The 24,343-nt window shown below is 42.8% G+C and overlaps 1 protein-coding gene across 5 annotated transcripts; it reads left to right on the forward strand.

The window, feature by feature from the left end:
- INSIG2 (insulin induced gene 2) lies at positions 1 to 23,256 on the forward strand. 5 transcript variants are annotated; one of them, XM_040979112.1, is made up of 6 exons: positions 24 to 81; positions 9,421 to 9,785; positions 16,097 to 16,221; positions 19,661 to 19,827; positions 19,984 to 20,083; positions 21,392 to 23,256. In XM_040979112.1, the coding sequence occupies exons 2-6, from the start codon at positions 9,542 to 9,544 to the stop codon at positions 21,431 to 21,433; spliced, it is 678 nt and encodes a 225-aa protein (XP_040835046.1). In that variant the 5' UTR covers positions 24 to 81; positions 9,421 to 9,541; the 3' UTR covers positions 21,434 to 23,256. The 5 variants fall into 5 exon arrangements, with proteins under 5 accessions (XP_040835050.1, XP_040835046.1, XP_040835045.1 ...); XM_040979111.1 differs by having other exon boundaries at positions 76 to 207; XM_040979115.1 differs by lacking the exon at positions 24 to 81 and adding an exon at positions 92 to 207 and having other exon boundaries at positions 9,421 to 9,428.
- The last annotated feature ends 1,087 nt before the right edge of the window (positions 23,257 to 24,343 follow it).

The following is a 24,343-nucleotide window of genomic DNA, read 5'->3' on the forward strand; positions in this document are numbered from 1 at the left end:
GTTTGGGCGGAGCTGTGGGCGACGCGGAAGAGCCGGAGGGGAGGGGGCGGGGGCTGGTCCCAGAAGATAGCGGAGGCGGGGGTGAGTTGGGGGTCTAGTGGCGGAGCGCGGGTGAAGCTGTGCAGAGTGGAAGCGCCCAGAGGAAGAGGGTGGTTCTTCGGCGGAGGAACTGCTTGGGGTTTTGCAGCCTGGGCAAACTGGTGGCAGGTGTGAGGAGCCAGGACTGCAGATGGGGCCTGCAGGGAGAAGGGAGGGAGGAGGCTCGGCTCACCTGGAGAGAGGTCCGCAAGGTTCAGACGGGAGCGCGGGGTCGGGGAGAGATGTTTGGAGAGGCCGAGGCCCCCCGGCACCATGGGAGAGTGCCTGAGAGGACGCCGCGAAGGGCGACCCTGGAGGTCTAGTGGGGTGGATGGAGGTCGGGAGAGCTGTCAGGCATCTAGCTGTCAGGACCGGGGTGGCCCGTAGCCAGGGAGACGGAAGTGGGGCTTGGGAGCGGGCTGTTCCTGAGAAAAGGTAGGTGCTTCGTCACCGAGGAGGCCCCCCGAAGAGATGACAGCGGCGGAGGGGTGGTGGGCCGTTGGCGTTTTGCTTTGGATACCTCGGGAGGAGGTGTGTGGGGAACAGCCCCAGGGACCGGTTGCCAGGGTTTAGGAAACCCGGTCGGTGGAGGGGCGGGGACTGGGGCTGGAGTTTTAGGGTCACTCGGTGGGGGGACTGGGAGGAAAACTGTGCACCATTGGAGTGGAGGGGCACTAAAACTTGCGTGATAGCGACCCACGCCCAGGAAAAGTTGTTGCAGAGCACAGTGCATTAGCCTGGTGACCTGGGACGATGGAGTGTGAAGCATGGGCTGCTTGGTCCAGTGGGTGGGAAGATCGCAGGAGAGCCCTGGAACCTGACCCCGCTTCGGAATGACAGTGGAGCAAGGAATTGGGGACGAGGTGCAGGGGAAGGGGTGTCCAGGTTCAGCCATGGGGAAAGCAGCCTAGCCGTGGCTGGCCCACCACGGAGTGAGTGTGGAAGAAGAGGACGGCCCCCACTGTTAGGGAAGAGCCCCCCTCGCATTGCCCTCTCTGCTCCTCTCCGGACTTTGTGCACCTTATTGCCTTTTGGCGCAGTGTTGGTTTTGTCGCAGTCTGGATTTGCTATCTGCTATCAAGCTGTGAGCAAGCTGTGAATCATGCCCCTTTGGGAAAGAGGTGCATTCTTTCTAAACTGACTGCTGTTGGGTTGAAAAGGAAAGGTTGAGAGGCAGTTCCGTCACTTTGCTTTTTCTGTTAGGGTAGAAAAATCTCTTCCCCCCGTTTTTAGGGTCTCAGATTTGACATTGAAAAGCAGTGATGAGTCCTTGATGCTGTTGGCTGAACAGCTTCTGGTTATGGCTTTAAAAGGCACATGATCTGACAAGTTTTAACTTAAGCTTTATGTTTTCGTTTAAGAAGCGGTAAGCTGTTTCCTTGATTAGAGCATGTCTTTTCTGATGTTAGTGCTTATTTTGTTTTGAGAATCTTACTGGCCAAAAGGGAGCAGATGATGAAAAAGATGTGAGGTGGTTAGTGATTTGACTTTATTGGGTAGTTGCCTGTCTGACCCATGGGCAGCCAGCGTCGTTGGAAGCAGTCACCTGTTTGCCAGGGCTAGGAGACTTTTTGGAAGTGTGAGTGGAGTCAGTGGTCAATATCAACTTTGCGTTTTCATTCTCAGAGTCCACAGTTGCCACCTACTTTTGTTTATCTAAAAGCATCATATCAATCCAGGGCCGGCACATGCCGGCAACAGTGCTTTTCTACCTGGCATGAATTGTTCTGGATTTTTCCATGTTGTTGAGGCCAATTTGTCTTTTTGTTCAGCTATATAAGTTTTGGAAACCATTATTATTAGTAGCTACTGAATATTATTTTATATTATGTGGTACTGTAGTTTTTTTTTTTTAAGATTTATTTATTTTTATTGGAAAGACAGATCAGATGTACAGGGAGAAGGAGAGACAGATGGAAAGATCTTCCATCCAGTGGTTCACTCTTCAAGTGGTCACAATGGCCAAAGCTGAGCTGATCCAAAACCAGGAACCAGGAGCTTCTTCCTGGGCTCCCATGTGGGTGCAGCGTCCCAAGGCTTTGGGCCATCCTTGACTGCTTTCCCAGACCACAGGCAGGGAGCTGGATGGGAAGTAGAGCAGCCAGGACATCAACTGGTATTCATAGGGGAACCTGGCACCTGGCACCTGCAGGAGGAGGATTAGCCAATTGAGCCAGGCCATGAAGTTCTTCACAAGCAATGGTGGTAGATGGAGTTAGGGTTGTTGAGTGGCAGGGCTTTGTCTTGGTGTTATTTGGTTTTGTGATCCTGAAAAGTTACTTGCTCTGTTTTATTTTGTAAAATGCGCTTCAGAGCACCTACCCAGTTTATCAGGACTATTACTGAGGATCTATTGAAATACTGTCTTAAATAATATCTGTACCAGAAATGTCTCCTTGGTTAGCAACCAAGTGGTCGAATCATCTGTGTTCTTTGTTTTTTTTTTTTCTTTTTAAATTGGGCTAATCAAATTTATCACTGTTCTAAGAGTACTTTTTAGAGATACAGGGGTGTGTGTTGAGTGCAGTGGTTACAGCACTGAGGTAAATCCAAGTTCCACTGCTGATTCCAGACTCTAGAAGGATGCAGCTCATGACTTAAGTAGTTCACCTGTCCCTGCTTCGAGGGTAAGGCCTCGATTGAAGTCCTGGGTCCTGCCTGGTCTAGCCCCAGCTAGTGTAGGCATTCAGAGGTTGAACCAGTGAATGGGGGATTTCTCTTTCTAGCTTTCTGTTTTTGAAGTAATAATAGATGGAAGGTCTCCATTTCACTTTATGTGTTTTGAAGTAATAAGAACAAACAAATTATAAAAGTAAAACCTCTTAAAAAATATACAGGTATCCTTTATTTAAGCAAGGTAAGCTCAGCAAATAAGCAGAGAAACTCACTTCAACATAAACTTAAACATAGGCTTACTCCCTAGAGTTTTCCCTTTGGAGTAACCCACTTCGCTACTGGGTGAGTGGTATTATAAATACACTCTCTGGAACACTTAAAATAGTTTAAAGTTTGAAAGACAGGGGGAAAGGAGAAGGGAGGGATGGAGTAAAATGTAACAGCCTGGATAGGGCCAGACCAAAGCCTGGAATCACCAGGTCAATCCTTATCACTCCTGGGGAGCACCGAACCCCATTACTGCAGCTATCACCTGATGGCTGGAAGTCAGGCCTGGGGCGTGAATCTGCGCACTTTGTTAAGCATTCCCTGCTCAACTGGGTTTGATATTGTTGCGTGGTGGGAGGTGGAATTTCCCATCTGTTTGATGAGGATGAGTCTGTGCTTGGTCAGCCAGGCATTCACTGCACACATTTGCGGCAGTAAGGTCCAGTGGTACAGTCCTGATCCTGTCAGTTCCTGTTGATGACTGTGCATTTCTTTTACCTCACTGGTCAAGCGAGACAAGTGTTACAGCACTGGATTTTTGCTTGGGCCGACCACTTGGAGTCCTTCATATAAATTATTGGACCCTGTTCTGCCCCCCCCCCCCAAAAAAAAACAGCTCATGTACACAGCTTTTAAATTTTTATTTTGCGTGAGCTTGACTGCTCCCTGGAACGGTTGTTTCCATGCTTTCCTTCCATTTGGTGAATGTTAGGAAAGTGTGAGTCTGAAGCCTTGCAGCTTTTGTTTTTGCCTTCAGTAATTATATACTATTGTATTACGATGTAGTCACAAGATTAGACTTGTGACTTTTGGATGCCATTCAAGTAAACATCAAACAAATGTTGTTTTATTTTTAAAGAAAACTTTTGGGTAAGGGAGAAAGCTGTAGATAAATACTATCAGGAAGACTTTGTTTTTCTTTCTTTCTTTCTTTCTTTCTTTCTTTTTTTCTTTTTTTAGCTGTGTCAGAAAAACAGTTTAGAAAGTCCCTAGGAGCCTTGAAATAGCATGAGGAAGGGAGCACCTAGCAGTCAGTGGGAGGAGTGCCACGCTGGAGGCGTTTGGAAATAAGGCCGTGACAGTTTTGGCTATCGCCAGTGGGGAGGCCGGCTTGGAGTGGGCAGGAGCCAGGCCTGGTAGATGTTTTGCAATGCTTCCAGCAGTTTCACCCAAGAAGCTGTGCTGCCGTAAAGGCCAATGCCCTTAGACAAGGGCTCCTGAAGCTTTGTGAGATTGGGGTTAGTACAGCTTGTGGGAGGGGGATTTATAACTGAAATTATTTTGCATTTTAAGAATATTAAAGATGTAATATCTTTTTCATTCCCTTTTGGAAACCAATTGCCAACGACTTAATGGAACACATTGAGATACTCAGTATGGGAGCTCATTCTGTCGTTTCTGGTTTTGTGTCTAGAGTCAGGGAGGGCTCTGTCTGCTGGGAATCACGCAAGACAAGAGGCACCCCCATTGGTTTCATATAATGTGAAGATCATCTTTTGATGTTTTTGAATTATACTTTAAAAGCCTGGTACAATTGCTTAATTGGTTATTACTCCTCCTTCAAGCACCAGGATCTCATATGAGTGTGATTCGTATACCAGCTACTCCACTTCCCATGCTGCTCCCTGCTTGTGGCCTGGAAAAGCAGCAGGGTATGCCCAAAGCTTTGTGATCTTGCACCTACGTGGGTGACCTGGAAGAAGCTCCTGGCTCTGGATCGGCTCAGCTCCAGCCGTTGTAGCCACTTGATGAGTGAACCTGTGGACAGAAGATCTTTATCTCTGTGTCTTCTCTCTATAAAGCTGCCTTTCCAATAAAAATAAATCATTTAAAAAATCATACTTTAAAAATTCAGTTTTTAGGTTTTTAAATTTTAGTTTATTGTTGTTAGTATTTTAAACACAAAATTAATGAAAGAGAAAGATCTTCCTTCTGCTGATTCATTTCCCAAATGGTTGGAACAGTAAGGAATGGGTTAGGCCAAAGCCAGTACCTCTGTCTGCTTCTCACATATGGGTGCAGGACCCCAAGTGCTTGGCCCATTGGCACTAGTTTCCCAGGTGCATTAGCAGACAGCAGGCCCAGAAAGCATCCTAGTGTCCCCATGGGATGCCAGCTCCACAGGCAGTAGCTTAATCTGCTGTTGTACCACAATGCCAGCCCTTTAAACGTCTTTTGACACTTTTATCCAATATTTCTATTAAATATATTTATTTACTTACTTATTTAATTTGAAAGGCAGAGAGAGAAAGGAAGAGAGGGAGAATGAAATCCAGGGCTAAGCTACACCAAAACCGGGTCCAAGGAATTCTTTCTGGGTCTCCCATGTGATTGACAGTGGCCGAAGTACTTGAGCCTTCAGAGCTGGAATTGGAACCCAGGCAGTCTGAAGTCAGATGTGGCCATCCTGTTGTCTGTTCTTATCTAGTTCTTTTTAAAGAAAGTGTCAAGGTGTCTTCCCTACATAAATTGGCATTAGCAGCTTTAGAATATATTGTAGTTGAGCTGATTTTTATTTATCTTTATTGGAAAGTCAGATATAGAGAGAGGAAGAGAGACAGAGAAAGGTCTTGCATCTGTTGATTCACTTCCCAAGTGGCTGCAATGGCTGGAGCTCAACCAATCTGAAGCCAGGAGCCCAAAGCCTCTTCCGGTTCTCCCACACGGATGCAGGGTCCCAAGGCTTTGGGCTGTCCTCAACTGCTTTTCCAGACCACAAGCAAGGAACTGGATGGGAAATGGGGCTGCCGGGATTAGAACCAGCACCCGTATGGGATCCTGGTGCATTCAAGGCAAGGACTTTAGCCACTAGGCTGTCGTGCCAGGCCTGTCTGCCCACATCTTATTGAACCAGATGCCTTTATATAGACAATTAGACTTGAGGTTAAATTCCAGTTCTAAATGCTGTAGTCGTAAGTGAGTTGCCAAATCTCATAGACTTAATATCCTTATAAAATAAGCATGATATCCGCCTCTGGAATTATTTTGAAGATTAGAGTAAATGCTTTCCATGTGTGTCTGACCTTTTAGTTAGTGGGCATTCTCACACTAGTGATGATGGTGAGATAATGACGGTGAAGAAGGAGGCTATAGCTACTGGTTCCTGATGAAAGTGTCCAGAACTCAGGATACTCAGGATATGCAACATGCCTGGCTAGCACTGCAAGAAAGTCTGCGAGACCAGGAGATGTTTTCTGGGCATTTTGAGTTAGCCATTAGTAGGTTTTCCCACAAATCCAGTGTCATAGAGCAGACCTGTACTGTATAGATTGCGTAGGATTGTGAGAGCTAAGTGGGAAATAGACACCACTCCCCGCCTCAAGTTCAGGCCTGACAGCTTTGGCCGTGCAAAGACTCATTGAAAAAAATCTCATGTTTACTAGTTACTTTTTAAATATAAGATTTATTTATTTATGACCCCCAACACAGTAGCCTAGTGGCTGAAGTCCTTGCCTTGCATGTGCTGGGATCGCATGTGGACACCAGTTCATATCCAGGCACTTCCACTTCCTCAGCAGACAGAAGATCGGTCTTTCTTCTCTGTAAATCTCACTTACTAATAAAATTTTAACATTTTAAATTAAAAAAGGATTTATTTATTTTTACCTGAAAGGCAGATTTACAGAGAAAAGAAGAAAGGAGAGGAAAAGAAAGGAGAGGAGAGGAGACAGAGAGAGAGAGAAAGAGAGAGATCAAGATCGAGATCTTCCATCTACTGGTTCACTCCCCAAGTAGCCGCAGTAGCCAGAGCTGAGCTGATCTGAAGCCAGGAGCCAGGAATTTCTTCTGGGTCTCCTATGTGGGTGCAGGGTCCCAAAGCTTTGGGCCATCCATCCTTGATTGCTTTCCCAGGCCACAAGCAGGGAGCTGGATGGGAAGCGGGGCTGCCAGGAATAAACTTGTGCCCATATGGGATCCTGGAACTTGTAAGGTGAGGATTTAGCCATTGAACCATTGTGCCAGGCCCTTGTCTACTAACTCCCCTGCAGTAACATGTAAGTTTAGTTCCAAAATTCATATCTAAGGCTGTTTGAGGTATGTTAACTCAGAGGAAATGTGTTTTAAATAGTGATTGGTTGCTAGCTTTGCCTTCCCAGAGGCCTGGTTAACCCAATGTAGTTGGAGTCCAAAAGAGTTAACTCCATTCGATTAAATAGCTGGGAATGTGTGGAGCGCTGACGGTGCACTAAGCAGAAGTGTGCCTGTGTGTGGAGGCGTGGTGGGAGATGATGGTGCTGAATGACAGCTACATGAAAAGCATATAACCCATTAAGCAAGTACACATGGAATTCAAAGGAAGCTGTTACAGGTGCTGTAGAGGAAGGATTTAAAAGACTGCTTTGGGAGTTGGAGGGATGTATGGTTTATGTGCTGACTTGTGAAAACACTCCAAACTTACCTTTGTTGGGTAGTATGAAAGGAAGCTAGAGAAGTAGCCTGCATAGCATTTTCCCATTTAAAATCCGCTAGTACTCACAGGGATTGTGGACGGATACATGGCGGGTTGAGCGGCTCAGCACCTGTGAGTACATGGGCTTTGCCAACAGACTGCAATCGCAGAATCCCAGCGGGGCCTCTTACTAGGGTTATAAACGTGGTCAATGGCCGAGTTCACCTTACCTGTGAAATGGAGGTTATTGTGAGTGGTGAATGAGTTGCTTATCAAATGTCATGTGCTTAAAACAGCACACAGAAATATATCGTGACAATTGAATGCTGGACTTTATACCATTGTCTATACCTACAATGTGAGGATACATTTAAATAGAATGATTGACTTGTGACTGTTGTTAAGAGACTAAACTATTGTTATAATATAGGGGAAAACAGTGGAGAGAAGGGGTAGGGAAAAAGGGGAAAAAATTCCTGGACCTAAATAACTGCATCATGAAAAATAAACAACCCACATAAAATCAGTCAGTCAAGAAAAATAGAACAGCACGCAGAAAATCTCAAGTACTGTTTATTTTAAACATAACCAAAGGAGAGGTTACTTTGGTTAGTGGAGCAAACAACCTAGACTGATTATATTAACAAAATTGTGAGTGTTGGGAGTCAGGGGCCAGGCACATGGATCGACGCTTTGTAGTCTAGCCGCTAGGTTGTTCGTTTTTCTTTCTGTCTGCTTGCTTGCTTTCTTCCTCTCTCTCTCTTAAGATTTACTTATTTTTATTGGAAAGACAGATTCACAGACAGAAAGATCTTCCTTCTTTTGGTTCTCTTCAAATTGATGCCACAGCTGGAACTGAGCTGATCCAAAGCCAGGAACCAGGAGCTTCTTCTTGGTCTCCCATGCAGGTGCCAAGTCCCAAAGCTTTGCGCCATCCTCCACTGCTTTCTCAGGCCACAAGCAGGGAAGCTGGATGGGAAGTGGAGCAGGTTTAATGGAGCAATTCAAGTGTTAAGTATTAAACATTGAAGCAGGGGAGTTGTTCCTATGACCAAGTTACATTGTTGAAAGTTTTATTTATTTATTTATTTCCATGCCATTTGAAAGGTGGAGAGAGAGAGAGAAATCTTCCCCTGACTTACTCACTATGCCAGAACAACAGCCAGGACTAGGCATGCTGGAGCGAGAAGTGCAGATCTCAGTCTGGGTCTCAGAGGTGGCTAATAGGGACCCAGGGACGTCAGGCATAAGTGCTTTGCAGAGTATGCATCACCATGAAGCTGGGTTGGAATTGCAGCTGGGATTTGAACCTTTAAATGGTTTATGGGACATCTCAAACATTGTCTTTAACTGCTGTGCCAAGTACCTACCCCACGAGTCTCTCTTTTTTTTTTTTTTTTAAAGATTTATTTTTATTGGAAAGTTAGATACACAGAGAGGAGGAGAGACAGAGAGGAAGATCTTCCGTCTGATGATTCACTCCCCAAGTGACCACAAATGTTGGAGCTCAACCAATCTGAAGCCAGAAACCCAAAGCCTCTTCTGAGTCTCCCACACAGTTGCAGGGTCCCAAGGTTTTGGGCCGTCCTTGACTGCCTTCCCAGCCCACAAGCAGGGAGCTGGATGGGAAGCAGGGCCGCCGGGATTAGAATCAGCGCCCATATGGGATCCTGGCATGTGCGAGGCGAGGACTTTAGCTACTAGGCTACCGCTCTGGGCACCACAAGTCTCATTTTAATGTGAAAAATCCAACATGTTTCAGCCAGACCATATTGAGTTTCTGCCAAGTGTAAAACACTCCATTGTAACTGACAAGCTTGGAGATGTAGAAGCAGCAGAGACATGGGTTTTAATCTTTCTGATAGGAAAGTCTCAACTTACTTGTTCTGCTTCATTCTTTGGGCATTATTTTGTCCAAGTAAATGTAGTACTTTCTTATTACGTCATGTATATAAGCCTTCAGTAATTTAACTAAGCTATCTATGATTGTCATTTCATTATTGTTCTTTTAATTGATATAGAAATCAGAAAAAAACACACGCTGATTTCTCTCCTCTTCTCCTTTGCAGGATTTCTGGTAGGTCCCACTCGAGGACGCCATGTGGTGCCGTTCAAACGTCAGTCTGCGTTGAGTCAAAGTTCAGCTTCTCACCTAGGAAGCCCACACCGGCTTACTGAACTTATGAAACCATGGCGGAAGGAGAGACAGAGTCACTGGGGCCCAAAAAGTGTGGCCCATATATCTCGTCTGTCACTAGCCAGAGTGTGAACTTGATGATTCGAGGCGTAGTGCTATTTTTCATTGGAGTGTTTCTGGCGTTAGTATTAAATTTACTGCAGATTCAGAGAAATGTGACGCTCTTTCCACCTGATGTGATTGCAAGCATCTTTTCTTCGGCATGGTGGGTACCCCCATGCTGTGGCACAGCCTCAGGTATGTGCAGGGTGTTTCTGTAATGATGAGAAAGGAAATAGGACCAATGGATGTGACATGTGCCAAACGTTTTACAGGACCAGCTTTCATTGAGACATCATTTAAATGGAGTGCACTGGACCTATCTTAAGTGAACAGGCTGAGATGGTTAGACACGTACACACAGTCACTTCCCGACTCCCACAGGTCAGCTGGAGAGCATTGCCATCACTCCCCAAATTCCCACGTGTCCTCCTACGGTCCATTTTCCACTCCTCGCGCAGGGCTGCCGCTGAGCTGCCTTCTCTTGCCATGGATTATTCTGGAATTTCATACAAGTGGAATCACAGAGGGTCTCTTCTTTTGTCTCTGGGTTCTAGCTGATCTGGTAACTTTGAAAATGTAACCCTAAAAATAATTCTGATACAATAAGTGATGCAGCATTCGACCTCTTTAATTCTTCCTTCAACGACGATTCTTCTTTCCTTGTTTTAAGTTACCTTGGTAATGATCATTTTTGGTCTTAGGGGTCTTGTGTATGGGCTGTGGTTTAGAACTAGATAAAAGCTTGAAAACTAGAATGATTTTTATTCGGTTTTAAAGTTTTATGTTTGTATTTTTTAGATTTTTGTATAGACTTCTCCACTTGGTGTTTTGTTTTTTATGTGCAACTCAAATATAACAAACCTTTAAAGAGGACGATTGGATAGACAATCTGCTTAAAATAGTTGTTATTCTATTTTTTACTTTGGGTCTTTTTTCGGGGAGGTGAGATAGAGATGGGCAATGGATAGTATGCCATAGAAAAAATGAAGCATTCCAGAATGCTCAGACACCAAGTAAGTTTGAAACAAAGTTAACCCAATTCAATTCAACCACTGGGACTATTTCGAACTTTAGTGTTGCTAAGCTTTTTCTAATGAGTGAGGCCCGTAGAACAATCCCACTTTATATAATAGAGTAAGAAGACATACAAGTATTTGAGAGGATAATCCTGATTAAAGAATCCTCTTCTTCAAGATAATTCTGATTGCTTTGTGGGATGTCTGTCTGGTGTCTCCTACTCCATACACCTGAGTCCCTTACAGCAGAGTGCAGGTCCTTCCCGACGTAGATCCTAAGTGGAGGTTGAAGGGTGACTTCAAAAGGGCGGGTCTGAAGTTGTGAGATCTCTGGAAAGGACCTCATGGAGCCTTAGCTGGGTATTTGCATAGTCCCATTGCATGGTCAGAAGGCACGTGTTGTGGTGAAGTTTCAGTGTGGCTTCGTGTTGATGTCTCATTGTCATAGTATTCATGTTAAAAGAGACATCAGAAACAGTGATTCTTACTGTTCCCAGGGTTATCAGTCCAGAAAGCATACATCATGTTTTATCACTTTCTGTTGTAGCTGCTTGTCTTCATATCTTTTCCTTTCTTTTATGTAAGTTCAGAAGAGAAGAAGTTTTCCCAGCTACCTTTTTCCAGTTCTTTTATTTCCACCTAAAGTGTTGTGTCTGTTTGGCTGGCAACACAAACTTTGTGGGTCTTACTAGAGAATGATTTTTCAGAATAGACAAAAAGGTTGACGGGGATGCGGGGCAGGGGAGCAGACGCTTACCTGTTGAATATCTGTCAACATTCCAGCTGCGTCTCTTAGCCTCAGGCCTGTGTGGGGCAGCTGTGGGAGAGAGAGGGATGGCACTGTTCCTCTTTGGACTGAGTGAGGAAATGGAGGTGAGAGAAATCAGTGAGTGGAGGATCCTGAGCCAGCAATTGCTGGGGTTGAGGTGGAGGAAGAGGGACAAGACACGCCTCTTGCAGCCAGCAGACTGGCTGCCCGTTCTGGAAGGGCCACGTGGGCACGTGCTACGTGTTTGGGCTGGGGCAGGAGAACATGAATGAGGGGTCATCTGTGCCTCCATTATCGAGTGGACCAGGATTGCCTCTGCTGCCTGAACCTTTGATCCTTGGGATGTGCGCACTTGTGCCTCAAATTCACATTTAGGAAGGAGAATTCCCAAGGTTTATGTTAGAGTTCAGCCACTCTGTCCCTATTTTACTTTCCTTTCGCCAGTCTCTAGGTTTGTCACAGTTAGATGTTTAACTGCATGCCTTTTCATTTGGGGAATTTGCATTCCCACTTCTCTTTGTTTGATCTGAGAGTAGTGCATTTTTTAAAAGTACCTGGGCAAAAGAAAGTAGAGTGGTATCGGGATATCTAGATTTCTGTAACTCTACTACCTATTGTACCTATCTCCACTATCTACTGTCTACTCTGTCTATTGTCTGTCTATTGTCTACTATCTATTGTCCTGAGCTTAGAATACAGGAGTAAAGACAAGAGATTTGTGAAAGTTGGCAGACATGGAAAGTGGATTCTAGCCTAAGCTCAGCCTCCACCATTGTCATTTTACAGAAAGAATCATGTAGGAGGAGGAACTGACATCAGAAACACGATGTGTATGAGTTGTACATGTATGTAGTATGTATACATCTGTGTATATGTGTTGGTATGCATTTCTGCACCTCTAGGTTCTTAACCAGCTTAAGTCAGAATAGTGGGTAATCATCCTTTCGTCTTTGATGATTTATTTGAGACAGGGGGAGAAACAGATATCCAATCTGGTTAGTTCACCAAATGCCCCCAGTGACTGGAGCTGGGCATTGTGGGAACTGCGGCCAGAACCTAACCCAGGTCTCACATGTGGGTGGCAGGGACCCAGTTACTTGGCCCATCAGCTGCTGCATCTCACGGTGTATGTGAGTGGGAAGTTGGTATGGGAGTAGAGGGAGGAAAGACTTGAACTCAAGCCTTCTGACATATGTTGTGGTTATCCCAAACAGTGTCTTACCTGCTATGCTAGGTGCCCATCTCCATTTTATGTCCAACAAACATTCCTAGACCTAGTGGATGCCTTTGCAAGGGCCTACAGAATCGCCACTGTCTACCCATGAAAGGATGGATCCTGGCTTTTTGCCATCTTTCCCTATAGCATAGATGTCAAAGATTTGCTAGTGATGCTTCTGGAGGAAGAAGCAGAGAACTCCAGCACACTTCCTTTGCTTTCACGTTCTTTGTTCCCTGATATTTTTTTTTAAGATTTATTTATTTTCACTGGAAAGTCAGATATACAGAGAGGAAGAGAGACAGGAAGGTTGTTTGTCTGCTGATTTCACTCTAAGAGGCTGGCCTGCCTGCCCGCCCGCCCGCCTGCCTGCCTCCCTCCCTCCCTTCCTCCCTCTCTGTCTTACTCCCTTTCTTTCTCCCTCCCTCCCTTCCTCTCTTCTTTCCTCTCTTCCTCCTTCTTTTTCTCCCTTTCTCTCTTCCTTCCTCCCTCCCTCCTTCCTTTCCTTCCTCCTTCATTCCTGACAGAAGGCTCTTTATGATAAGGACCTTGCCTCCTTTTATCTCCCATTCTGGATCCTGTACCTCCAATGCTGTCTCAGCATTGACATTTTCTGCTAATCTTGGCTGTCTTTGCTTTTCCTGGAAAGCCTCCTTTGGTGAGAAGGCCGTTGCCCAGTGCTCCTGCTTGGAGGGTCATGTGTCCCGTGAAGCCTCCTGACACTGCAGCGCCCTCTCTCCCCTTCACACAGGCAGGGAGAAGACGAACCTGTCAGAGCTCCCCTATCAGGGGATCGAGCTTGGGTGCTCTGCCACTGGACTCGTGTCATCCTCTTTTTTTTTTTTCCCCTGTTTAAAGTCTCAGTGAGTAGCAGGCACCAGAGAATGGGAAGGGTAAGTGGGGAAATATTCATTGAATGAAAACACTATCTCAGTTGTCATCTTATTCCATGACCCTGTGTCCTTGGGTGGTTTTGTTTTCTCAGCCCCTCTTTTCTTGCACAATGTCTAGTTTATCTGTATTCCTTCTAGAACCTCCCTGCCCCTGCCCACTGACTCCCATGAGAAAGTGGTGACTTGACTCCTGGTGGTTTGCAAACTTGGTTTGCTTGTCTTTAGTAGATTGTAACTCATCACTGGGAAATTCTGTCAAGATTGCACAAGGAAGGTGGGAGTTTTGCATTGGAGAACCATCTGATTAAGCAGGACTGTGTTTGCATATGATTTTACACAGACATGATTTTAATCATCTCTCTTGCTTAAAAAAAAAAAGTCTGTGCAGGAAGAGGCAAAGAAGCCGAGCTCTCGGACAGTGGGACTCCATAGTGCTGCACGTATATATTGCTATCAGACTGTTCCATGCCTTAATTTAAAGGGAAGAAAGAAGACGTTTAATGGGAAGTGACAAGCTTCCTGGAATTCTCCCTCAGTGAGCAACTGAGAAGCATGCATACTCAATGGATTTGATGTTTATTGGCAAACCCCAAGGTTGGCAGCTTGGCAGTTTAAATTCCTTTTTGTGTTTTTGCTTTCTCTCCTCAGTTGTCTCTCCCTTGCGAGTCTGACATCACATGCATACCAATAGAGTCAGTGTTACTTATTCATACCCTTGCACACATGTCAGTGCTTTCTCTATGTGATAATTCTTTACCTGTGGCATCAGCTGCTGAGGAAAATTGACTTGGAATGCTTGCTCATGGTTGATTTTACTCAGCAACAGGCAGAGAGAGAATCAGAGCAAGGTGGGGGCGGTGGAAGGAATGACAGGTGAACTGTTAGCTTCATGACCCCTGGAGAAAGAAAAGAGGTAATCTTCATTGAGGTACCTTTCAACTGTTAGGTATGCCTGTTGCCATGTTAATTGTGTAGAAATTGAGAAACGCTGTCAGCCACCCTCACAGGATTGTAGAGCGCAGTCTTTTTAAACAGGAGTGTAACATGAAACTTCTACATTTGCCAGCAGTTGCTGGAGCCCCACACAGCTGAGATTTGTTGTTTGTTTCTTGACGGTCCGAGAGCTGTCTATACTCGGCAAGTGCCTGGCTCAGAAAGAGTTGTTGGCTCAGAAATGCGTAAGTCATGGTCGCATTTCGCCTCCTGATGCAGGACTGGGTGTGCTCGCTGTGCTTGGTTGTTGTATTAATTGTCTTCCCTTCATCTTTGAAGTCGGACTGCATCGTTTGTGAGGCATAGCCGGCCAGTGACAAGTTGGCTGGGGTGGAGGTGCTTAGATTTTGGCAAAAATAACTTCATGATTCATCATAGGTGATTTTGGTTATTTTCAGCATGCTTTCAACTGGCGTTGTGGTCTTGTCTTCATAACCACAGTGGCAGGCATAATCATTTTGTTTTCAGGAAGATTAGCAAATGAAAGCTGCCTGGCCATTTCCTGTTCAATTTAAGCTATAGAAATACATTTTCCTCATAATTTGTGCAAGAATGTTTCGTTCGTTAAGTAATTTTTCCTCTAAGTTGACACATAATATGTGTGGATATTTATGGAATATAGTATGATCATTTGACATATGATAATAGTGTGCAATTATTAATCTTTTTTATGACTCAGCATTTAAAATCCTCTCCCATTAAATGAATAAAATATTGAGGTTTGGTAAGCATATGAAAGGGGGGTGGATGATTTTGAATCTTAGACACCTTGTATACCATTACTGCATTTGTTATTAATCTCAACAGTCAGCATTCAAGATGTCTTTTCAAAAACCAGCAGATACACTGTGATGCTTTCCTTTTATCTTTCAACTGTGAACTCCCATTGTAGCTAAAAAATTGTGATTCCTATAGATCAGGCTTTTATATTTTTCCTGTGTGCAAAATGAGTTTGGGATTTAAATTCCCTGCTTTGACCAAGTACCCCACAAGCTTGTTGGACGGCTAGGGTGGAAAGGAGAGTCAGGAAAAGGTGGGAGATATGGGATTTTTTTCCAGAAGAAGCTGAGAAAGGTGAGGTCAGTCTGTAGAACAGATGACCCAAGTCTTTGGGAGCGGTGTGTCTGCTAAGCTCTGTGTTCATGCTTCTAGCTTCCCATTGGATTGGTGGCATTTAATAGCATGCTTAATGGTAATGTCCTTTACAGAGAACATTGCTTACCTGAGGGCTGACTTGATGCTTTTCAAGTCTGCGTGTTGGTAGTAGAAACGGCGGTGTGAGTCATCCAGTCCGATCTGTTAAATTGTGAGTCATGCACTTAGTTGTATCTTGGTATACTGTTGCAGTCATTTATAATACTTTCTTTACTTGTGCTATCCTCTTTATTTATTTAGTTTTCTTTTGAGAGGTAAGTTTAAAAACAACCCAGTTATTGATGCTGAGTAACCAGAGTTCTTTTTGGTCGTTTTGTTTTTAAGACTGTTTAAGATGAACACAGTAGTTGCAATGAATCTTTTAGTTTAATGAACACAGTAGTTGTAATGAATCTTTTAGTTTAAGTGTTGTCGGTACAACATTGGAGATAACTTAATTTTTTTCTCTTTTTTTTTTTCCACAGCCGTGATTGGGTTATTATACCCCTGCATTGACAGGCACCTAGGAGAACCACATAAATTTAAAAGAGAGTGGTCGAGTGTAATGCGGTGTGTAGCCGTCTTTGTTGGTATAAATCACGCCAGCGCTGTATCCTTTATGCCATAATGAAATGCGTAATAAAAGCAGCTGCCGACAAAACCAAAGGTTAAACAGCCCCTTACAACTTCACTATTGTCAAACTGTGATATGCCCACTTAGTCAGAAGAAGCGTTTGAATCAGACTGTGGCAGCGCCCAGGTAGCAGCTGTGCGACTAGCAGAGGTCCCCGCCTGTAGCTTGAATCCCTGTTTTTCCCTATCACCGAGCAACTCTGCACATTTAACAAATGTACCTGTTTGTCTTGAGTTAGGTTGCTTGGTTATTTCCATTCTGTCTTCAGTAATTGTAGAACAGAGAAAAGAACATTTTCAAATGGATTTTTTTTCCTCCTTTTTTCTTTCTTTTTTTTTTTTTTTCTTTAAATTAAGTACTTGCCAATAAAGACATGTGGTAGCTTCAGGTGCTGTTGTTTTACTTATTTGTTTGTTACTTCTCTTAGTTTAAAGAGATGTTCATTTTTTTTTTCCAAGGCATGCTCTAATATTATTAATTTTAATCAGTGCCAACAAACCACATAGCATTCTTAAAGAGGTGGCTTAGGTAGAAATAGCCAACTTGGCCAAAAATAACCTTTTCCTAAAGTGCCTGTTGTTAAAGTTGGGTTATTTAAAATACTGGTTGTTAGCGACTGAGAATTTCTGTTTGCAGTGTCATAGCTGGAAGGGTCACGTGACCTCCATTTCCCTTCCCCATTCCGTCTTTCACCCTCAGATCATCACGGTTGGACAAGATTGTCATCCTGCGCTTTTATACTGTATCCCCTTCTCCATCCTCTGCCCACCCTCTCTGACTCCGTCTGTGGAGGAGGCCCTGGGAAGTACCAGTCCGATCTTTTTTTTTTCCTGCAAGATGTGATTCAGACAGTGAAGGTTGTAGGCATCTTGGGCACAGCCAAAAGCGGGAAGTGTGACTCAGGTGCCAGATATTTGCTCTTGTGGCTATGCACTGAGCTCGGGACTGGCAGTGTTAGCTGGAGACAAGGTGGGGTACATGGCAGATAGAAGCCTGTGTCTTTCACCCCACGATTTAGATGTATTAGCTGTGGAGAAACAGAAGCCCGTGGAAAGATGCAGGGCCCCAAGCATATGCCTTTCTCAGGGGTTGCTGTTATTTTGGCACTGTGTTCCCTTCTGTATTGAAGAGTTTCCCATCATGTTTATTTTACTGAATATTCTGAAATTTAGGATCTTAGAATCAAATCAAGTAGTTAGGACAGTTTGCCTAGACTGCTCAGATGAGAAGGTAGGGATCGTCTGGTTCCATGCTCTCTGTGTAAGGAGAACAAGGCCAATCAAAATCGGGGTGGTTCAGAGTGGCTGAGTCCTCACCCACGCTGGGCCAGGCCGTGGCTGACCTGGACCACAGCAATGTCCCCTTGTCCAACCTGGGATTCCTGTGGGTGTGCACACTCCACACGCTGATGGTTAGCTCACTCGGTCACAGAAATATTAGCCTGTCACTTCTGTTTTTCAGTAGTAATTTAAATGGCCTGTAGTGGACTTATAAAAAGCTCATATTTAAAACTTAATTTCTTTGTTTTGTTTATTTTTTCTTTCTTTCGCAATGAAATAGTTACACAGGTCATTGCTGTTCCTGTTGTCCTGTAAGCAAAATACAAACTGTTTTTTAAATCCCAGCATAGACCTCTACTGTTACCTACATGTGAGAAAAGTCATGTGACATAAGAAGCTCCCTTATCCGAAGGGATTGAGACTACAGATATTGAAATGTTGAATTTTGGAATATTTGCACATATATATCTTGGCAATGGGACCCAAATCTAATCAGAAATTCACGTTTCATATCAATATTATGCACATAGTTTAGAATGTTGTTATTATTATTATGTTTAGTGCATCTGTGTTTGGACAATGACCAACCACATGAGATCAAGTGATTTTCCACTCTGTTCTCAAACTGTTTCAGATTTTGGGTTTTCAGATTAGATCTGTTCAGCCTGTACTACTTTAAAGCATGTCGTGTCTCTCTTGTTTACCCTGGACGCCTCGTTGTTGCAGTTAGCTTAGAAGGCAGACACAGGACTCAGTTAATACCACATTCAACCATTTATATGGATGTTAATTGTATAAAGAAATCAGAGCTCAAAACCTTCTCTTTGGAGTTTAAGTATTTGGGTAATGACAGTGTTAAAAATGTAAAAAGCTTTTCTGGAAAGCATACTCACATGAAGGGTAGGTTTCTTGATGATTTGTGCTTCAACAAGGAATGATCTTGAAGGAAGTGGCCCTGAACCCCCAGATGTCAACAAGTAAGCAAATTGGGTATTCAGAGTCCCGTGGGACAGACACTGAGGTATTACAGGAATCAGAAAGTGGCTCTTTCTAAGAGGGAATTTCAAGAAGTTTCTGGGAAAATGCAATTAGAAAATATGTTAATTTTGCTAAAAATATTTTTTTTCTTCCATAATGCACATTTTCTGTGTACTCTTTGAAGATCCTTTGTGTGCATATTTTTTGGGACTCCTCTGTAGTTGCAGCAGGGCTGGTAAAACTGGCAAGATATATAGGAACCCCTGCTACCCAGGAGCTGGTTAGAGAGCCAAGATATGGCCTCTGGGACGTGGATAATGCGCTTTTAATGCCACTAAAAATTAATTCCTTTAGTGTAATCCTCTAGCAAAGAAATGAGAAAATTGAATTTGTGAAGCTTCAGTTTGCCCAGAGATTTTTTTTTTTTTTTTTTGGTGGGGAGGGAAATAGGAAGTACATTTGTAAGTGGATATTTAAATAAGTGAAAGAAATAAAATAGCATCTGAGCAAACTGTGCTAAACCAGAAAGTCTCGGGCACCAAAATAGCTCGGCAGGTTGCAAGATAATGCCCGCTTCAAGGCTTCAGCCTCAACAAATTAAAACTAGAACAGTTGACATAATAGAAAGGGCTATGGTGTCCTTGGTCCTCTTGTTTCTGAACTGCATTATTATAAAATGTGTCTGTCAGTAAATCATGCGGAGAATGTGGTGCCCTATTAAATGGCTGGCAGCTCTTGCGCTTTCAAGTTCCTGTATGCTTCTCAAGGAATTCAAACCTGTTTGAGAAGCAATACTGGCTTCCTCTTTTCACAAAAAAAACATATCCTTTTAGTACTATCTGTGTTCTCAGGCTTGCCTTTAAACTTTTAGCAAAGAAAGAATTTCGTAAATAATGGACTTGACCTTATATTTATGTAAAGATTGATATAAATGGAGGTCAGTACAGTCTGCTTAACTAATGTCCTTGATAGATCTAATATTTAGTGAATGCCAGGGGAAATTTTAATCCCACTTAGTTCTCATACATTATATTTAGAAACTAGATATATTCAAGAATAAGCAATTTTTTTTCATCTGTAGCATCTCTTATTTTGGAAAAATGAGCAGGTTATATGTGGCTGCAAGTTTTAAGACAACTCTTTAACAGCGATCTCAGAAAGTGGATTTTGATAACAACATCCAGTTGTCTCTCACACTGGCCGCACTATCCATTGGACTGTGGTGGACTTTTGATAGATCTAGAAGTGGTTTTGGCCTTGGAGTAGGAATCGCTTTCTTGGCAACCGTGGTCACTCAGCTGCTAGTTTATAATGGTGTTTATCAGTAAGTATTCTTTTTGGTCCTGTTTGGTCACTGTTTCAGGGTTCAGAGTTGGGGATTGGGTTAATCGGTTTACTCTACAGAATACTTTATTGTCATTGTATTGATGTCTCTGCATTTCCTCTGTGGGTTGTTTAAAAAATGCTTCTATTATTGTAGATACACTTCTCCAGATTTTCTCTACGTCCGTTCATGGTTACCCTGTATATTTTTTGCTGGAGGCATAACAATGGGAAACATTGGTCGACAACTGGCAATGGTAAGCAGATGCTTACACTTTCCTGGGTGAGATATATGCCAGATTTTCTCTAAATGGCAGCTATTCCTTCAATCAATATATGAATGCAATATTTGAGGACAATATCTTTTGATTTCTCTTTTGTACTTTCATTAAAATAAATTGTTAGGAAGTACATTAAAAGTTAAGAGGTCACTGGAAAGAAAAGCCCCCAAAAAAGTGGTAATCAGATCAACACGATTTATTAACTGTGTGGGAAAGGAATATATAGATAGAAATATATACTAACACGTTTCTAGTCTGTTGGAATGAACAATTATAAAAGTAAATGAGGGGCCTGGGACAGTAGCCTAGAGGCTAAAGTCCTCACCTTGCATGTGCCAGGATCCTATATGGGCGTGCTGGTTCTAATCCCAGTGGCCCTGCTTCCCATCTACTTGTGGCCTGGGAAAGCAGTGGAGGACGCCCAAGGTCTTGGGATCCTGCACCCACGTGGGAGACCTGGAGGAGGTTCTGGGCTGCTGGCTTTGGGTCAACTCAGCTCTGGCCATTGTAGCCGTTTGGTGAGTGAATCAACAGACGGAAGAACTTGCTCTCTGTCTCTCCTCCTCCTCTCTATGTATCTTACTTTCCAATAAAAATAAAAATCTTTTCAAAAATAAGGTGAGGCACTACCAGTAGCCATGTTCTCACAGATAAGAATTGAGACTGCCTCCCGCAAGTTGAAATGTTTGATCATGTTAACTGCTAAGGAAAAGGACGCTGTGGATACCCCCAGCAATCTTATGAGTTAGTGCTGCTGCTGCTTGCACAGTTTTAGGAGAACTGAGTGGTTTTCTTCTTTTGTTTGAATGCTGCCACCCAGTCAGTTATCCTGGCTGCGTTGGTTTTCTTTGTTTTGTGTTGTGAGCATCCATCCTGTTTGCGGTGGCAGTTTTTGATTCCTCTCCTAAGGTGAGCGCACTGCACTGCCTGTAGGCTGGTGCTCCAGCCTTTGCTGACTTGCTTGCCTGCGCACTCCGTGACCTCCTTCCTGTGAGGGGGTTGGTCTAAATCATGCCCGGCTCTCATTTGCTCGTAAAGTGGAAGCCTCATCTCTTCTCTTGCTTTTGGCCGTGGCCCTTACACTTCTAGAATGTGAATTAGCTTTTTTCCCTATCACATTTTCGTTTAATCCTGGTAATGGTAGAATTCACAAGTTCTTTGAGAAATAAAATGGTCAAATGTTAACGAGTATTCATTTCAAAGTCCAGTGCTTTATTTGGAAATTGCTACTCAGGAGGAGTCTGAATCTGTAGGTTAACCCGTTCACCTTCTCATGTTTTGCAGTATGAATGTAAAGTTATCGCAGAAAAATCTCATCAGGAATGAAGAAGGCAAAAATATATCTTTTCTACAGAAAAACAAGAAGAAAAGGGCATGTAAATTATAGATATAACGCCAAAACTTTGGACTGTGAAATTGCCAGGAAGCAGTTTTTTCTTTGATTGGTGTATGTCTGTATGTATGTATACACACATATGTTATTATTGCAATCTGTGATTGCTTCATCTGTAAATCAGTTATAAAACTATGTATCTGACCTAAATAACTGTAAGATATATGTGCACTACATTAAAAAGTTGATTAATAGATCAAATTTCTAAATTAATTTTTTAAACATGCCATACATTGTATCACAATGTTGATGTGCCAAAATGTTCTTACCGCCATGCAGAGTATAACAGTGCTTTGAACAATGTATACACTTAATGAAATAAAACAAGATGAAAGCCAAAAAGAAAAAAGAAACAGCTGTCCAACAAGAACAAATGGGAAGCTGGTGTTTTCTCTTTCTGTTGCTGTTGAACCTTTTTATTCTTCTGATCACAGCAGTGTGACTTAACAAAAGCCTTGATGTGTGGTTAGTTTTTGCTTTAATGTTGTTCCAGCCACTTCTGTGTATTTTAATACCAGCTGAAGATGAACTTCCACGGAGTGTTTTCATATCTACCTTGCTGGAGAGAACCCAAAGACTCATTTTCTGTTTCAACAGATTTTACTGTGTGACTGAGAGAGGTTGTCCATGTATTAAATTGCTTCATGACGAAATTCAGAAGAGCTTATGTAATTAAACATAGATACCATTAGAGAATGTAGCTAGAATAAATATGTTCTGAAAATACCCATTGGCCTTCTGCACTACCACAAAGCTTGCACTTGCCATGCAGAGTCTCATTACCCTTGCACATGGAACAGAATAAGAAACTCTGGACAGATCAAATAAAGTTTCTAATTCCATTAGGTTTTATAGTCTGTTGGGTTCTAGGAAACAAACCGCTTTCTCTGGGCTCAGTCATTAGCGTGCCTGGATTCTCTGCCTTACCTTATCCACTAATGGCAAATGGGTGGTTACATGGCTTCTTATGTATACACATGTCCGTTAGTGAATAATTCAAGTCTGCTTAAGAATGAATGTTTAAGATGGCTTTCAGTGCATGATAAAGATCTTGGTAACAATTCTGGGCACATCTTTCCACCAACTAGCCCATTTTGAAGTATGGTTTAGACATATTCTTTGCTAATTTGTCATCCCAGTTTTTATTTTTGTAGCTGGTGACACTGCCTGAGGCACAAGGGCAGAATCTCCTGAGTATTTTGGTGTGTGTGCGTGTGCGCACATGTGGGCGCTGTGTGTGTGAGTGTGTGTAAGAGAGAGAATGAGCATGCGCTAAGGATGTGCATGTACCCATGCTTTCCTGGATTGCTGACTAGATACTTCAGGTTGTTTGTGTTTTTAAACAATTGCTATCAGACTGAAATCTTGTATATGCCAAACTGTAATCTGCTTTTATGATTTCAGGCTGACAGTGTAAAAAATCCTAAGATAGGATTTCATCTGGAATATGTGTACATGACCATAAAGATAGTGGTGGTAAACATGCTACTATAATTTATTATTCTATCTTCTAGATAATGTTATTCATTTAGAACAAATAAGGTATATTTTTAGAATAAACTTTGTAAGCATTGTAAAATCTTTAATAAGTTATAAGGTCTACGATGTGCTTACTTTGAAAATTGCTGTTAAAGCAAGATGTATTAAATATGTAACTTATCTTCTTGGCTGAGTCTTTTTTTTTCTTCCTTGTGGTAAATCTTAGAATTTAATATCGTTGATTCATGATTAATAAAATTAACATGTATTAATCTAATAAAATTAAGCAAGGATGGTAACAGGGAACTAAGTAGAATTGACTGAATGATTGTTATTTCAGCTACCTTTTTCAAGATTTTTTTAATTTGAAGTGCAGAATAACAGAGACAGAGCGAGATCTTCCATGTGCTGGTCCCAATGGCTGGAACAGCTGGAACAGCTGGAGCCGGGAGGAAGCTGGGAGCTAGACATTTTTTCTGAGTCTCCCACAAAGACCTAAACACTTGGGCAGTCCTCCACTGCGTACTCAGGCATGTTAGCAAGGAGCTGGATCAGAAGTGGAATAGCCAGAATCTTAACATGTGCCCATATGGGATGCTGGTACCAAAGCTGGCAGCTTTACTGACTATGCCAAAGTGCTGGCCTCTTATTGAAGTTCTTGAACTATTTTCTGGTTATCTAGGGGGAAAAAAAAAGGAAATTAGAGGCAAGATAATTGTTTTGCTATTTTGGTAAATATGCAACCTTCCCCCTTCTCCCCCCCCCCCTTTTTTTGGCAGTAAAAGAGAATGGCAAACGTCTTTAACATGAGCAGGGCTTCCTTGCTGTTTTTATTTAAAAGTATATAAATATGGATAAGTGAAATCAGGACTGAATTCTACAAAAGCAAAAGAAAACAATACATTTAACCAGCTGGAGTCCAGTTAATGCTTTGGTTTTGAACTTTATTTGCACTGAGCTCTTTTGTTTTATTAAGGCTATTGAGAACTCTCAGTGTGGTGCATTCATTTCACAGATCTTCTATTTCTTGGGCACAATGGGACTTGGTCAATGTCATTGGATACTTCTGTACTCTCTTTGGCTCACTCAATTTTATAATGAAGTATATTATGGGGAGCTAATTCTTCCCAGGGGTCTGTGAATAACACAGTATTGGTTTTGTGTTTCTGAAAAAGTTTGTTTCCTTCCTGAAGAACAATTTAGGAAGCTGTAGGTTTGCGATGTGTGTTTCAGCACTTCGAAAACTTTTAACGCATTATCTTCTTGTCATCTCACTTTGCACATAGTAGGCCCGTAGTGTAGTTTTGTTTCCCTCAATGGAGGCCTACATTTCACTTCAGTATATTTTCCCTGATTTTTTTCCC

The sequence above is a fragment of the Ochotona curzoniae genome, unplaced genomic scaffold (assembly GCF_017591425.1).
Source record: "Ochotona curzoniae isolate NIBS_2020 unplaced genomic scaffold, NIBS_Ocur_1.0 contig_3037, whole genome shotgun sequence".
Classification (NCBI taxonomy): domain Eukaryota; kingdom Metazoa; phylum Chordata; class Mammalia; order Lagomorpha; family Ochotonidae; genus Ochotona; species Ochotona curzoniae.